Raw genomic sequence first — 12,425 nt, forward strand, 5'->3', positions numbered from 1 at the left:
GCGACACTTTTAAACACGTGGCCAATCGTTCGTATGTTGGCGCCCGCACAGTAAACTCTTGTCCAATTCTTAGATAGGTCGATAGATCAGTTCTCCGATATGCATTAAGGAGCAACGATCTGAACATCGACGGATAGCTCTATCTCTGTCTATCTTTCTTCTATATCGCTCTATCTATTTCTATATTTCTGTCTCTTTCTCTCTCTCTTTCCTATATCTTTCAAAAAGAATAGTTATCCTAATCTGAAGATACACACACACACGCACGTACATACACACATCGTTCGCGCGAAGATACTTGCGAATCAATCGCGAAAAATTTCAATAGATCAATGATCGATGAATCAAAAATGCTCTCTCTCTTCCTCTCTCTTTCTCTTTGATGCCTTGTGATTAATGACAGGAATATTTAAAAATGTGGTGAAAGAGGAGATGATTCATAAATTGAAATTTTTCGATCGACGAGATTCTAATTAGCTAGAATTAATAAGGAAAAAAAAAAAAAAAAAAAAAAAACGAAAAACACGATCATAGTCGAGTCAATATATTAAACTCGCACATTTTTTTACGCATGCTCGGTTCTTTTTATCCCACTGATTATGAGTTTTAATAATTTGTATTTTTACGTATACCATACATATATACACATATATGATTAGATTACACATACACATATAAAAATAAGCAGACACAATAATGAGAAGAAACCAAGCAATGAAAAATAAAATTCGTTAATATTCTACATATATTTTACAAGAATGAATTTCGTTTGAATTTAAAAAAGAAAAAAATGAAAAAAAAATGGACAAAATTTCATAAATTCATACATATTATATCTAGTTCAATTCTTGTTTTAATCTATATTTATATATATATATATGTTGTCGCGAGGAAAATGATTTCGTTATAATATTATTTTAATCTCTCAATCGAGTTTTTATATATTCAGAGTTTAAAGAAAAAACACACATCAAAATTTAGCGCTTTCGCGTTTTTGATTACTTATTTAAATAAGGAAACTCTGAAGATTTTGCGTTGAAAGTTTACGAAAATATCCAACGGAGTTTCTTCTCGATATTGTTGATTACATGAAAAAATAAGAATAGATTATATTATATATTATACACTTATTAATCATCAAGTACATACATACACATACACGTATGCGTATTAATGTTATGTACTGCTATTTATTAAGTATATACACGTTTCTATACAGTATATAAAAAAAAAGAATTCTGTTTTTGCGATTGAGATCGCAAAAAACAAAAAAAAAATCAAAAAAAAATCGAAAAAGAAACAAAAAGAAAAAAAAAATCTATTAGTTAAGGGAAAGAATGCAATGTTGTTAGTATATATATTATAAATATACAATGAAGATAAAAAGTATTCGTACAACGGTATCACATTTCTAGAAATGCATTCCTTCTGTACGAATACTTTTTTCTTTACTAATGATATATACGCATATATATCTTATTATTAACATATCGTAAGAAACTATTGTGATCGCATATCTGCGACCAAGAATATCACACGCATATCAGGCGAATGCCAAACGTAGTGATGATCTTCGAGTGTTCTTTTCCCTCAGATTAGTTAAATCATAAAACTAATCAAATATCAACATGTAACTGAGGGGAAAATCTCGATTAGATAAAAATGTTTAGGTGTTTAATTAATTAATGTGTCATTTAAAAAAATGTAATTGTTTCTATAAGTGCGTACGAAAAAAAAAAAAAAAAAAAAGAAATATTATCGTGAATGTTTATCAATGTTTAACCATCTAAATAATATCAATTATCTTTAAATGAAATTATAAAGATAATATATCGTTGTATGTATACTTATAAATCTATTATTTTATTTATTGGTGGATTATCGATGGATGTACGAAACACACACACACAAACACACAGGACATAGACAGACACAGCATGGATACTCTAGCACATAAAACATCTATGATCTCTTAGTGTTTCAAACGAGTTATAAAAATACGATCGACTTTTTCTGTTAACGCAGAAAATATACACAGCATACCTCTGCATAAGAAATTTATTGTAATACATGTGTATGTGTCTCGCATTAAGTGTATGTTTTTCTCTTGTGCTATCAATAAACTAATTGATTGATGGATTATTTGATTATGATAATTGATTAATGATTAAATATTTTTGTTTTCTAACGCGATATATTTCACAAATATAGTGCGTACATACCTCGAATAACAATACATTATCTATTAAATATGGTATTCTACATTATGAAAATGATACATATATACGTATACAAATATATATATATGTGTTCGTATGCATCTCTAAAATTCCATACTAGTACAATCGTACAACAGCACATAACAGAAGTATGGTCTTTTTGTGAATAGAGTTGATCCATTTAGAATCTCCTCTTTTTTCTTATTCACATTAAATTTCATCTTAGCTTTATTCACATCTATGATGTATGGAATGTGACAATAATTAGTCCAACTATTATTCTAACTTGTCTATCATCACACTCGTATTTGTTCGATTTTGTTTTTATCCTGAGACATGTAATAAATTCTCATTCGATTATATAAAATATAGATCATCTTCTTCTAAGATCTCTATTAGAATTGTTAAAAATATATTATCAATATTTCCGAATAAATCATTTTTTATAATAGTATATCACGTCGATAAGGAAGGACCCTTCGATTAAAAAATATAATCCGAGTGGACGATAGCTTGCTTCCTTTCTATATATGTAAAACATTTTTTTTCCAACATATTTAAACTACATCATTTTTAACTATAAATGGCAATCGATATATATGTATGTGTATATATACATATAGATATATATCTTTAAAATTAGGATCAAAAACGTGTAACATTTAAATCAGCATTAACGTCCTCGTACGTTTGTGCGAAAGGAAGCGTTAAAAGAGTATTAGCGGTATATCTTTTTTTTGGATCATGTTGCAAACATTTTTTGATTAAATCTATACCCTCTAAAGATAGAGTCTTCGGTATCGCAGGAGTTTCACCCATGCCAACCTAAAAGTATAAATAAAAATATGTTATATCCAACTTGATCAGATATTTTACAACATGTTAATTATAATACCTTAAACATAATTTGATAATTGGAATCATATTCCGACCATGGTCTCCGTCCACTGGCCATTTCAACGATACAACAACCAACAGACCATATATCAACTGCTCTACCATGTCCAATGCTCTCAGTCTTCATAAATACTTCTGGTGCCATATAAGCTACAATATAAATCATATAATTAATAGAATATATTTTTTATTCGAATATACGTGATATATGAACCTTGAGTGCCAACGAATCCTTGAAGTTCTCCAGGCATTGTAGTGTGTGCTTTTATTTGCACTGCGCTACCAAAATCTCCAAGTTTTAAACAATTGCCCTCATTTGTCAAAAAAATATTTGCAGCTATGAAATAAACCAATTATTATATTATATTTGAAAGGTGAATGTCATTATAATCGCTATACTACCTACTTTTAATATCACGATGAACAATACCATGGGAATGTAAAGCTACTACAGCTAAGAGAAGTTGATGAGTGTACTTTCTAATTAAAGATTCGGGTAAACCATTTCCACTTCCTGCTACTAAACTTTCTAATGTTCCTTCTGCACAAAATTCCATAAATATTAACATCTCTTCCTGAAAAAGAAAATATAAATATATATCCCTGAATAATTTCTTATTGGATAGATACAACGTTACGTGTGTAATTTCATGTAGGATTTCTTACACGATGGATTTCTAAGCCATAATAACGGACTAGATGATTATGTTGTATGCCTTCAAAGATCTGAAGTTCTTCTGCTATTCTTCTAATCGCTCTGTGATCACCAGGTTGCAATTGAACCTCTTTCATCGCTAGTAATTCACCAGTTTGATTATTTACTATGGTATACACTTTTCCAAATCTTCCTTGGCCTTATAATAAGACATTATCAGAAAAATTATGTTACTGGGACACACTGGATATACGTTTAGAAACATTACCTATTTTAATTCCTCTTTGCCAAGTGAACGTCACTCGTCTAGCTTTTATACGAACTCTGTCAACAGCCTTCATGTCCGTTACTTGACCAATCAGTTCATGATTTTTCAATCTCTCGTCGATATTATGATCTACTTTTCTTATAGCTTTGATTATTCTATCTTGTCTAGACATATTCGAGTTTACTGAAAGGCCACCATCGACTAAATTTGGTGAAACTGATTTTCTTGTATTCGATAAAAGTTCAGGCGATTTTAGAATATCTCGGGTCTTCTGTAAGGTACTTATACTCGCTGTTCTGCTACGAGAATGAGATGGAGAAGATGCTCTTGATCGAGGTAATCTTTTCAAAGCTACAAAACGACGTTGTAGTTTTAATAGAAAATATATGAAATATTAAGAAAGGGGTGAAAGATGATAGAAAAAATATTTACTATCTATCTCCGAAGGTGATACAGACGCTGTTCCAATGACATGGGAAATACAACGATCCATCGAGGTTTTTAATTCCTCAAATTCTTCGTTAGTTAAATGTTTGGTGTAATGAGGCTCGCAAACTATCATCAAAAATTCTAGGCCTTGATTTGCCCATCTAGGTCTCAAGCCTCTTCCACGTTCACATCTGACTCTTACAAATTCCATCCAAAGAAGGGCGAAGGATACTAGGCCACGCGCTAGCACAGCTTTCTCTTCTGACAAAAATAAGTTGCACATCTCTTTGTGATAATCGAATCCCATTCTATAGGCCTGATGAAGTATTTCCCTGATTCGAGAACGCATTGCTGTACGATCGGATTCAGTTTTGGGTTCTTCTGCTTGATTAAGATCATTTTGAAAGTGTTCGATCACTATCGTTATACGGTGCCTCAGATCCATAACTATTTCCTAAATAAATAATTATGATTTTCCCTAGAAATAATCAAACAAGAGACGTTCCATCATCATATAGTAGTATTCCTTACCTTCAACGCTATCAAAGATTCTTCTAACTCGTTATTAAGCGCTGGCCATTTTTCTATGTCACGCTTTAAACATTTAGCCAAGGTAACACTCTTGACAACCTTTTCCCGAGCTTCCACGAACATTCCTTGCCATTCGCGTCCCACATACATCAGATGAAATCTGAACCATGTATTAGAATGGAACAAACATTTACAAAACAGCTCACAGTTTAACGAATGAATCTTCTCTTACTTGCCTGACCATTCACCATCTTCTTCTCTGTCATCCATGCATTCCTTGATCTCCTTAGGTCGTTCCACGAGAAATTCTTTAACTTGTATAATCATTGTCCTGGCAATTTCACTAAGAGGAGAAAAAGTAAGGAACATAAACCAAATCAGAATCCATTGGTACATATATAATTCGTACATCGTTATTTACCAAAATTTAACTCCAGCTATTTTATATCCATCAATAATATTGCCAGCGATAGATTTAACGAAGGTCCATTCATCCATTATTAAATTTTTATGAAAGCTATCGTGCTGGACCATGTCTACCCATTGTTGCAAATAATCTAAATAAACTTCGAAGACGGCTTTCAGGCTCTCGTCGAATTCCTTCACGTCAGCCTCGAAAAGAGTATTACATGCGAAGGGATCACTGGCTATGGCGGCGCAAGAATGAGCAGAAAATCTATCTCGATGTATACAGGCAATTCTAAGTCCCTCTCGAAGTTCGCGCATTAATTGACGCACTGACAGTGGACTTGGTTGTTCTGGCTTTTGTTCTAATCTCATTCTCAGAAATTCATGTACCACGTCTAATGGAACACGAGACAAGAATAGAAACGCAGCCCTAAAGAAATTGTTTGCACGTTTGATCATTGTTCTCTCATTACGTGATTACATTTATAACAAATTATTCTCACCTATAAGATGGAAGATTTAATTCTTTGGCTTCTGCACTCCATACGCCGTATCTCTTTAATTCTTTATCACCATCATATTCCTCAGTAACATTGTCATTATCGTTCTTATCATTTTTCTCTAAAGTGAGTCTTGCTTTTCTAAGTACTGAAATGTGTAGTCTTTCCAGGAAATTAAGACTCTTCCTCAGTCCTCTAGTCTTGAGTACATCCTCTATGTATTTTCTATATACAAGATACTTCGTCTGTATAAAGACTCGTAACTATAAAACATTTACAATAATGTCGCATACCTGTAAGCCAGACGATCGAATTCTACTAAATAAAAATCAAGACGGTCGAGTCTTTCATCGTCCATGTATGAAAACGAAGATTCTGGAGTAGATGGCCACGACTGTGCCAAGGACATGCCACCAAGAGACGAATTATTACTATTGTTACTGTCAGATGGATTGGAAACTTCATCTTGTTGAGATAATTCAAAACGAATCATGGCTCGTCGAGGTTCCGAGCCATCTGTCATATCCGAAGCTCGAGAACTAAAAACGATATATCGATCAGAATTCGTCCGAGGCTTTATAAAATAGGAATAAAGTACCTTATGCCAGAATCGGACGTTTCATCTTGCTTTTTCTTAGTATGAAGCATCATCAATAATTTTCCTAAAATCTGTAATTTTAATCTGTGATGTTTAGTCATATTATACCACAGGCACATAGCTTTGACTCTTCCAGTAAATTCTGGACTCTTATATGAGGGATAATGAGCAGCGAATGCCTGCGATGATGGATACAAAGCTTCTGCAGCCTCTAATCGAGCTAACAATCCTTCTACTTGTCTCAAGGCCTCTCCCTGCGCGCGTACGCATGCTCGACAATACATAGAAAGACAACCCGAGCACAAAGTATGCTCTACTCCTGATCCTGAGCCCGAATTTACACTCTGTTCGTTGCAATCATTTGAATAGGGTGAAATTGTTTGATTTACAGTTTGATTATACCTGAAACAAATCATTATTAAATCACAATCATTTTTACATCATTCATTAGTCATTAATATTTTTTAATATCTTCCATTTACCTATATTCTATTATTTCCTTAAGTAACGAGCCTACTGCTTCCCGCTGTTTGCACAGATATTCGTCTTGAGCCATTGGACTACGATCAGCATGATGCGCTTGTAACTCCAACCAGATCAAATCTTTCAACTCATTTTGCCATCGAGTTTCTTCATGACTCATTTGCCTACGACAATTACGTTCTGTACTTCCCTAAAACAATATTACATTGTAATATTAATCAGTACATCCTAATCAATTTTATAATCTTCTAAAATTTATACCAATTTAATAAGAAAGGAAAATGTATCATGAAAAATCTGTCGCTCTGAATAACTCTGTGTCATTGGCGATTGCGATACGATTTCTTTTTCGGTCGACAAAACAGTTAAACGCATGGCTTTTGTTTCCTGCTTTTTCTCCTCTACGTCGATCGGTTTTGATCGCAAACTACGAAATCTATTTTTCGTTTCGATCTACAAATATTTCAACAAATTGATTTTAACAACAACAAAAATATTGTAAGAAACAAATATATAACAAAAGAGAGAAGAAATATTACTTTCATATTATTTGGTGTGTATGGCATCAAACGTTCTGATTTTTCGGCATAATTAAGGGCTGCTTCAACGTCAAGTTTCAAATCTCTTTCATTTCCACGCAAAAGTTTCAAACTCCTTTTAGATTTTCTATTGCCTTCCTTCACAACTTCTTCCTTCGCTTCATTTTCACGACATTTATCTGCCTCGTCACACATTACATTGAAAATAATTGTATCCAAAGTATTTCTTCTTCTAATACCAACTTTTGGCCGATATTCCTTCTCCGCAAGTTTTGTCTCCCTAAAAATAAAACAAAGTTAGTTAATCCGGAACTTTCCCAGTGGTATGGTTGATAAAAACGATTTTTTATTCGAGAGAGACGGAGAGAGAGGGGGAGAGAGAAAGAGAGAGAAAGGAACGAATCAAAATTTATAAAAGAACACTTATTTGATTCTGGTCGTTCTAGTCAGAAAATATTCCAATGTATGTAACGAAGAATGTTTAGGTAAATTCAATCTAGAAAAAGTAATACCAAAGAGAACCATTCTGATAAGAAATATGATTTGATATTTTTTTTAAATCGTTATCATCAGAACATCGGACGGATTTAAGTATGCACTACTAACGTATTTCTACATATGTGTACATAAGGATAGAAATTATTTCAATATTTGTCATAGCAAGCTTGACAGATAAAAAATTTATGTAGAAAAAGAAAACATTCTCTTTTCATTCATACGCTGGATAGCGAAAAAGACAAGGATAGAAACAAAAAATGAGACAAAAAGGAAGAAATGCGCGAAATAGATTAATTCAGAAAATAAGGTTTAATTAAACTAATTAAGGGCATACCCTTCTGCCAGTTTTTGTTTCATGTGTCTTTTCTTACGACTGAGACGTGTTCTGGGTGGAGTTTGTCCATAAATATCACACATAGCCTGTATCGATTCTTCGTATTCGGTTGTTGGACTGTACAAATCTTTTTTTCTGTAAAATTATCATGGATTGAAAGGAATGTCTCGTCATAAAAACGTACGAAAGAACATAAAATGGAAATTTTCAATTTGAATATCCCGCCTTTTTATTGGCGCCAAAAAAATACTATTCGACCATTTCGATGACAATCGTCGAAACGAAAATGGAAATGAAAATGAATAATAATGATAATAATGATAATAATAATTATGATTATGATTATAATTATAATTATAATAATAGAGATATGATGGAAAATAAACGCGCAGAAATAATCACAATAAGTTAATCTTAATGTCCTTATCGTAACCGACCGTTAGATAACTGATTAATCGTCTGTATATATATATGTGTGTGTGTGTGTGTGTGTGTGTGTACATATAAAGCCAAGTCCTGCGCTTTGAAGCGTTGTGCAAATGGGAATCGGATTACACAAGCCCTCGCATTTTCACGACAGCTTATTAATACAGGAACAATACAGGAATATTGCGTAACTGATAATGAGAATATAGTTTTCCATGGAAAATATTTCATGGAACGATTTTGTATGGAACTATAAAATAAAAATGTTTCTCTGAAAATTATCTCAATTTTATACCTTTCATAATCGATAAAACCACAAAAAATGTATGACGCGACAAATAGATTCACAAAAAAAAAATTATTCGAAATATTTGATTTAAACAGTCCACGACGTTTGAATTACGCGGGAACACGTGAACGATGCGGCGTCCGAATGTCTATTTTTGGACAGCTAAAAAAGAACGGTACATGCAACGAAATTTCAAATAATTCGTGTCACTCGTATCTTCGATGCACGTCGATGTATCTACGCTATATCCTCGAATAAAGACACTCGCAATAAGATTAAATACTTAAATCATCGGCAAAAGAAACATCGCTTGCAGAAATTTCTTCAATCATAAATAAAAAAGTGAAGATCGTCATAATGTCTGTGAAAGCAATGGGAATAGTCATGCCGGTTGCTTCTTTTCTTTCACTAATACCAGACTAACAAGAAATTACGTAAAACTGGCACGTGTTTGATATCTAACATAGATGAAAAATTTTTCACCCACCTGACGTCGTTGCCTTCGTCATCGGAATAATCGGAACTGAACAATTCCTCGACATTTTTTTCTCTCGTTGAATTAAAAAACATTGTTCGATAGAAAACAGCGTTGACAACCAACTAACACGACGGGGTCGACGTCTACCTAGACGTCTTTTAGGCGCAGGTATTTTATACATGCGCACATCTTTTCTTTTTTTATTGCTCGATCGATCGAAGAAGAGTCGAAGAAAAACTTTCGATAATTCCGATTGATCTAATAGATGGCGCGAGAAAGTTCCCAACACTAATCTACAATATCGACGGTCGATCTAAAAATTTATCATACCTCACTGATAACACACGTCGGTACAACAGATCGAATACGTTTTTAACGGAGTCTCCACCTTCCGAATAAAGAAATAAATAAAAAAACTAAAGACAACAACGCAAGCGAAAAAGTACGATACGACTTGTTTTATTCGAACAATTTCTAGTTTCCTTAGCTAAATACAAGTAATTTTCTTATATCCTCGTACCAACAAATAAATGTTATCTTTTTTTTTATACGTTTTTTTATTAATAAAATAAAAGAGTTGTATTCGCATCTGTACCTCACGCGTACATCTCCTAATGCATACGTTTGATTGAATTGTTGAATAAAATAACTGCGCGAGAAGGGTGTGGAAGAGAGATACAGAAAAAGTCTCCAAAAAAGGAAAATGAAAATTTGGACTAACACGACGAAGGCAATGTTGAAAATTTATCCAGACATCTTTGTTTTTTCTTTTTTTATAAAAGTTCCATCTTTCATATTCTTAAAAAATGTTATAGCACCGAGGATATTACAACGCGGTAGACACAACCAGATAATTATTTATGAATGTAGACATAACACAGCACAATTATAGGCAGTCCATCGGTGCATTTGATGAAAAGGTAACGAATACAATAGTTCTTTCTATCACGGAGCCAGAAATAGAAAAACTTAATGACTTTGATTTACATATTTACAGATCGTGCGACGAACGAAGAGACTTTGTCTGAGACCTAAGAATTGATGCGCAAAAAAGTAACTATGTTAACACAGTTCTTCATTACCTTTTAAAAAACTTCTCTGAATTACGTTCGTTCACGTATCTACGTCAGAATACTTTACGCGTTTATATTTAATCATATACGTATGTCGTTGATAAGAAGAAAAAGAAAAAGATAAAGAAAAAAAAAAAAAAAGAAGTATAGAAAAAGACACAACAGTTAAAAATCATCTCTACCTATATATGAAATTTTCAAATACAAATGTATATAAATGATTAAGTACATTTTTGTGTCCTAACCATTATGTATATTCTCAGGTATAAGATTCAAATATATTGTATAAAATATTCTTCCAAATAGCACAAAAAGTTCACAATTTTAGCAGATTAGATTAGATTAGAAAATGACCAAAGACCTAACGTAGATTGGACACTGCACCAACAATTATTCTCTGGAATGTCTCAATATGAAATCTAAGTATCCAAATATTATTATAGTTGGTAGAGTATCGAGACGAATTATTTATAAAAACTGTATTCGTCTATTTTTCAAATCTTACAAAGTGACATTATCGTGCGTCATGCTTAACTATCTTTTTTTTATATATATATGCACGTATAATCACTATACTTATGAGTACAAATAGACGACTATAAAATGCTCTCTGTTCTAACTTTCATTCGATACTATTCCTTGAATAATAATAATAATAATAATTAATAATAATAATATTACTACATCTAATAATAATAATTACTAATAATAATAATAATAATAATAATAACGCTACGAAATTGTAAATATTAATAATAACATAATGTTACTAATTTATAAATTTTAATATTAAATATAATCAAAAAATATCTATATTATTGTTCCTCCTGTAGTGTTAATCTTTCTTTTGCATATTACAATAACGTGTAATAATAAATCATTACCAAAGTACAAACTCTGTAATCATTCTAATAATTATCTCACAATCCTCTCCCTCCCTCCCTCTCTCTTCCTTTACCTAACATTGATTCAAAAATGATTGTATTTTATTATTATCGTTTAATAGTGTTTCTTCAAAACAAGAGAAAAAAAGAAAAGAAAAAAAAATTGGCAGCATTAAGAGATTGTTATGTGTCTTAAAGTTTTATCAAATTCTTTTTTTCTTCCACATGATTTTCCTTTAGAAAAAAAAGATAAGATAAAAAAATAAATAAAAAAAAAAAAAAAGAAAAGAATCGTTTCAAAGAATTATATGGTGTACCAGACAACCATATTATCATATTTATTTGATTTTCTTTCTTTCTTTTTTTTTTTTTTAAGTTTTTTTCTTTCTTTCTTTCGTTCATTCATTCATTACTTCATTCAATCTTTCTCTCACACATATACGCAGAGAATTTTTATGTTAAAACATATTTTTCCTCTCTCTCTTTCTCTCATTCATTCATTCATCCCATCTCTATCTTTCTCGTGTACGTTGATTTGGGCTTTCATGAAAAAATATGTGAAACTAAGGGCTAACTCCCAAAGTTTCTATGTTTGCTATAGTATATTGATTCAACGTACGTATATCGATAAAGGCCACAAGTGTTAAATATAGAAATTGCGCTTATCAGTAATAATATAGAAATCCGCACGTGCTAAAAATTGCAAAAATACAGTTTCATAAGCCACATAAGTTTTATGGCTCGCTCATTGTTGTGTATTGTCTAAGGATTCATTAGGAGGAGAGAAGAAAAAGAGAAGAAAAAAAAAAAAAAAAGAAAAAAAAAGGAAAGAAAATATTCGCTCAATAGATTTTTCATAGTTACACCACTTCCATTATTAAATTGTAACTGTTTCACAAACACATATTGTAACGTT

General features: G+C 31.9%; 1 protein-coding gene across 1 annotated transcript; it reads right to left on the reverse strand.

Moving 5' to 3' along the window:
• Positions 1-2,314: 2,314 nt before the first annotated feature.
• LOC122635455 (mitogen-activated protein kinase kinase kinase 4) lies at positions 2,315-9,812 on the reverse strand. The gene is made up of 18 exons (XM_043825687.1): positions 9,562-9,812; positions 8,360-8,494; positions 7,528-7,807; positions 7,250-7,441; positions 6,988-7,178; positions 6,506-6,907; positions 6,201-6,446; positions 5,911-6,132; positions 5,421-5,837; positions 5,232-5,342; positions 5,000-5,159; positions 4,472-4,922; positions 4,040-4,390; positions 3,783-3,970; positions 3,523-3,691; positions 3,331-3,453; positions 3,115-3,266; positions 2,315-3,044 (listed from the first exon to the last, which is right to left on the reverse strand). Exons 1-18 carry the CDS (start codon positions 9,642-9,644, stop codon positions 2,865-2,867), a joined length of 4,053 nt encoding a protein of 1,350 aa, XP_043681622.1. The 5' UTR covers positions 9,645-9,812; the 3' UTR covers positions 2,315-2,864.
• Between the last annotated feature and the right edge of the window lie 2,613 nt (positions 9,813-12,425).

The sequence above is a fragment of the Vespula pensylvanica genome, chromosome 18, assembly GCF_014466175.1.
Source record: "Vespula pensylvanica isolate Volc-1 chromosome 18, ASM1446617v1, whole genome shotgun sequence".
Lineage (NCBI taxonomy): Eukaryota > Metazoa > Arthropoda > Insecta > Hymenoptera > Vespidae > Vespula > Vespula pensylvanica.